Source organism: Octopus bimaculoides, chromosome 8 (assembly GCF_001194135.2).
Source record: "Octopus bimaculoides isolate UCB-OBI-ISO-001 chromosome 8, ASM119413v2, whole genome shotgun sequence".
Lineage (NCBI taxonomy): Eukaryota > Metazoa > Mollusca > Cephalopoda > Octopoda > Octopodidae > Octopus > Octopus bimaculoides.
In genome coordinates, this window is record NC_068988.1 from 81048789 (window position 1) to 81054390 (window position 5602).

General features: G+C 32.8%; 1 protein-coding gene across 2 annotated transcripts in view; it reads left to right on the forward strand.

Moving 5' to 3' along the window:
• The window catches only part of LOC106872430 (uncharacterized), a 31607-nt gene extending 26655 nt beyond the window's left edge, over window positions 1-4952 (forward strand). For both annotated transcript variants that reach the window (XM_014919429.2, XM_014919430.2), the window contains exon 3: window positions 1459-4952. In XM_014919429.2, the coding sequence (XP_014774915.1) occupies window positions 1459-2021 (563 nt within the window). In that variant the 3' untranslated portion in view covers window positions 2022-4952. The remainder of the gene's footprint in view (window positions 1-1458) is intronic.
• Window positions 4953-5602: the final 650 nt, after the last annotated feature.

Below are 5602 nucleotides of genomic sequence, written 5' to 3' on the forward strand. Positions count from 1 at the left end.
CTCTCTCTCTCTCTCTCTCTCTCTCTCTCTCTCTCTCTCTCTCTCTCTCTCACACACACACACACAGAATGTGCTAGTGTTTATATGTACCAGTAATATGTTAGTAATGCATACACTTGTAATATGCTAATGTTTATATGAGAGGTTAGAGTATGATAGGATAGAAGTATATATCTTACAGTCAGTAATATCGTCACTGTTTTAACATTCACTTTTCTATGCTTACATTGGTTGGACAAAATTTAATGAGGCAGATTTTCTTTGGTTGGATGCCCATCCTTTCACCTTAACTTAACAGCTACATCTAAATGTTTATCTAAACTTTGTGATTTCTAGTTTGTATTGAAACTATTTTTTTTTTAGTCAGGAGAGAAGCTAGTATCCATGACCTTTTTTACAACAGAGCTTCTCAACATGGGTGGTACTTCCCCCAAGGAGTGCTGGACTATGTTGAAGGAGGCATTAAGTTTCATGGGCTGGTGAGGGTGTCAATGAGGTAACCTAATTAACATACTAAATTTTACCTATAGCACTAGTTATACATGGTAAAACTAGTAATGGTAATTAAAATAAAGAGATTAGTAGTGTGCTGCTATTTCTGGCAAATCAAGCTACTGTGTAGAATTTACACAGTGCAGGGAAGTCATTAACTTGCAATGTATAAATTTACAACTTGTGTCTTTTATCATTTCATTGTTAAAAGCTTTTACTTTCCCCCCTGCTCTTACTTTTTTTTAGTTAAATTTATAAATTACCTTCCATGTGAAGTCACTTGAGTCATGATATCTCACTTGCCACTCTGGAGCATGCTAGGCATAACAGCTACTTAAAAGGGGGCATTACAAATTTCTTTTTTTAAATGTTAAGAACCACTGTTTTACAGGTCTCAGAAGCTGATGGGAAGGTGGGAGGGAGAGCTGTGTTCTCAAACTGGAAGCCTGGTCTGAAATGCAACAGAGTAGACTCATGTAAAAGACACTCAAGGGGCTAGGTGGATGGTGATGTAAAAATGTATAGTAGGTTAAGTCTACCACTCATATGCACCAAGGCAGGATTTCAACTTGGTACACAAAAAATCAGAACAAATATTGTAAGGCATCTGGTCTAATGTTCTTCCATTTCTATACACTGTCTTGGATTTATAATTTTCTTTTAATTGACTCTGAAAGGATGAATGACAAAGTTAACCTCAGTGGTATTTGAACTCCGAGCACAGAGTGCCAGAACAGACATTGTGAAATATTCTGGCAATTGCTCCAACAACTCTGCCAATCTGCTATTTGCCAATTCAGTATTGTTCCTTGATAAATAAAAATTCTAAGATTTTACTGACAGTTTGTCATTGAAAACTGCTGGGTTTCATATTTTATCAGAGACTTCTCAATAATAAATAATTTTTTTGTCTTTCAGTAAACATTTTCTATGATTTCTAATGTTTCTTTTTATTTTCATTTCCAGGTTATACAGACAATGTTGGTACAGGTCATAGTAATGATGTCAATGACATTTTTAAATGGATCATTGTTATATTCTCCGTTGTCCTCATACTACTTACAATTTCATGTGCTCTGTTCCGATGGCTATCTAATCAAGAGACACTATTCCGTTCATGTGGCTCAGAATACACATTCTTTCCTCCTCAGCGGTGGAAAACAATGACACCACCACCTTCTTATAGTGAGTTGTTTCCTGTACAGTTTACACATCCAGACGCTAATAATGGCACTGCTTTAGGGCGACTTTCCATTCAACCTGCACCCCAGTTGCCTATTTCTTCTACAGTTCTGGTGTGCAATTCAGATGAGTCCAGTTCGTCATCTGCTCCAGTGACAACAACTACATCTACATCAACGCCTGTGATTACAAACCCCAGTTTGACAACATGGGACCAGAAAACAGAGAAATGTAGCACAACTATTTTTCCGGCAATGAAGAAAGATGCCCTTTCTCTTTCAGTTGAGAACAATGCCCTTCCGTCCTATGAAGAAGCTCTAAGAATGCTAAGTTGCGAGTCAGTTTGAGAGAAATTTGGTTTGAATTGGTAAAAAAGAAAATTTTTTTCAGAAGAAAATGCATTTTGTATGCTACTTATCTTCATATTGCTTTTTTTTTTTTTTACAATTTATCTTTAAATCTTTCTCTTATTTCAAGTTTTTTTTTTTAGTTGAAAGTAATTTTTCTTCTGTTTTATTTATTTTCCAAAATTATTTAGTCTTTATTTGAAGATGTATTTTTCTAGGGCTTGCTTTTTTTGCTATTTTCCCCTTTTCTATCTCTGTTTATGTTATAATTTTAAAAGTTAAGACAGAATACTATAAATGGGAAAATTTTTATCATTCCATTGACTTGGAAATTTTTTTTCTTGAATGATTCTGAAAGTCAAAAACTGACCAGATTTATTCTTCTAATACTGAATGCCAAATACCATTTTACCATGTGCACTTTAACTTTGCTTTTTTGTTATTTTGTGTGTCTACTTGATATTTATTTAAATTTCAACTAGTCATCATCAGCATGGTTTGCTCTTATGAAGTAAAAATTAATTTAAGTTTATTACTTACAGGAATCTTATTTGGAATAATAATTAGTGGTACTTTGAATAGTAAGAAGGAATATATATGTATAATGAATACGAGCAAAAGGGTTAAAAAAAATTCCTGACATGCATAATTCTTAAGTGATAGCTTTCTAATTGAGAAAGAATTATGTCTTGTCAAATGCAAACATCATTTTATTTGCAACCCTTTTTTACTAAAATTTTGTACCCCCCCTCCCTCAGTCTAAAATACAGTTTTGCTTCTAAGACTAATCAGCATGATCATTCCCCACTTTTTTTTTTAATGATGCAAATCCTTGTTGTGCATGTTATAACGACTTTTAATCAAATGGATAATAGGAGACTCTTGTATCAAGGGTCCATATTATGTCTTAGTTGTGTTTCAGGAATAAAAGACTGGAAATGACATAAGTGTATATAGCATGATGATAAATTCTCTGAATTGTGGAATAATTTTTTGTTGCTATTTCAGTCACTGTTACCTACAGCAGTCACATCCTTGAGAAATACATCAATTCCACATCACCCCATTTCTTGGCCTGATAACTCTGGAGGTTCTTGGGATCTTGTAATCCATTTCAGGGAGCTATGGAAGCTAATATCTGTTTTGATAATCTACAATAACTATAAAAGATGCATATTAAAAATCTAATTTTGTGGAACATTGCTCCCAAATATATTATTTAGAAGAAATTATTATATCATGGCCACACTGCTGTTTTTTATATTTGCTCTTTTTTTGAGAAAATTGCTAAAAATTAAAAATTTATTTAATATACCCATTCCCTTCAACTGGAATGATAATATAGTTTTATTTGCTATGGTGGAAATTTCCATTCATACATCCATCTTTACAGCTTGCCATTCCTGTGAGTGTCATGGAGACGAAATCTTTGGACATGATCTCTAGTAAGGCCTATCAAAAGCAGCTTTCTGCAAATATTTTGGCTGGACCCCTAAGGGAGAAATCAAAGCTATGGATATTATCCAACTGCCTTGTGGTTTACACTTTGGTCTCCTGTTAGTTGGCCTTGCCTTTAAAATCTTGTACTGGAGATGCAACATCTCAGTGTGGAGAAAGTGACTCAGTTGGAGCAGCTCACTGATCTCTGAGTTATGTAACCTATTGATTCTTTGGAGGAACCCTATTGTGGTTGTTTGTATTTGTGATTAAACTTTTTTGGTCATAACTATAGGTAAGATTAGGCCCCTAAATTGAAGTGAAAATAATAGTGAGGTTGGTAGATCAGTATGATTATATAATTATTGTAATTGTTGTCAGTTCTAAGAAGGAAGAAAAACATTTTATCACTGCCAGTTGATTTCATTTTGTTATGATCTATCAGATCTCTAACAAGTTGACACTATTTAATTGATAGAACTTTCTATGATAGTTCATAATATTATTTCTATTGTTTTAATGCTAAAGACAGGATATCAATTTAGGCAGAAATTCTTTGTTTTGAGCTGAAAATCATCAACCAAGTCTATACTTCTTTTTTACCTTTCCTAGATTGGGAGTCAATTATATTCTGCTGAGGTACTGTTCAGTATCCAAAACACATAACATTTGGTGGTCCGGGCCACCTAACTGAATAGGTGTCTTGCAAATACATGCAGCTTATAGCAGTAAGTAGCTGAAGTACTGTATACTTAACAAGGAACCTCATGAGGTAGAGTGATTGATGCGGTAGCCATCACTGACTGTTCTTAGTGGCAACTTTTTTTTTTAACCTTTGCATGAAGTCTGGGTGATTCAAATGTAGCATTTGTTTGTTTTTTTCAGTCTATTATATGTATATAGCAGTTAAACCAAATATTGTTAGATTGAAAATTTGTGAGATAAAACTCCCAAGTAAGTGTGCATAAATTTAAAAAAAAAAAACTATAATTAAAAGAAAAAACAAAATGGGAAGAGAACAAATCAAAGGGAATTTATAAGAAAAAGAGGAAGAAAAACTTGCAGTACTTTCAGGTTCTCTTCTGGGCTTCAAGAAGGTAACAGAAATCCACTCCCAACATATTTTACAATATCCCCTCTAAGTCCTCTCCAACTTGATATTTATTTCTTCTATTATCATTAATTTCTTACACTATGTTGACTCCTCTAAATTCTCTCTCTCTCTCAATAGGTTACTTTTTGATATTTTTTTTCATATTGAGTGTTCCCAGATTTTTCTAAGATTACTTCTTGATAAAACTCATCACGTTTTCTTTTAATTTCAAATTATATTTTTATCATCAAGCATATTTATTCTAGTGAGGTGGGTGTACTAGATGAAAGTAAAAGCTGTTTTACTGTTAAAAAGTTTACCACTGCCATAATCATATAACTATCGTTTACTATTGTTTGTAATAACTTTTTTTTTGTTAAGTTTTTCAATTTCAATAACTTCTTTCACTGTTTTCTGTTCCTCATTGATAATATAGTTTGATATTTTTTTGAACACATTAATTTCAACCATAAATAATGCATGCCTAGTGTGTGAGATATATATATATATATATATATATATATATATATATATATATATATATATATATATATATATATATATATATATATATATATATATCATGTTTTTTTTCTTCATTGTTTTAATGTCACTTTTCCATGCTTGCATGAGGCAGATCTACAGCCAGATACTTTTCCTGTTATCAACCCTTTCCTACTCCCTGCAAAGTGTTTCTCCCATGGTCAGACATATTTTCACAGATAGCATTCATTTACAACAATCACGTGATGCCAAGGAGACACGCACATGATAAGCTTCTTTCAGTTTCCATATCAGGACTGAACCTGAAACCATATGCTTGGGAAGCAAACTTCTCAACATCACACACTTGTGTCTATATGTCTGTGTGTACATGTGTTTTAAATTACTAATGTTTCTATTTAGTGCTCTGCTAGACATATTTGCAAGAATTAGTTTTACTAGTCTTTGTTCATGTGACAATTTCGTAGGTCACCAGGCATGTTATCACGGATATATATATATATATATATATATATATATATATATATACACACACACACACATATAT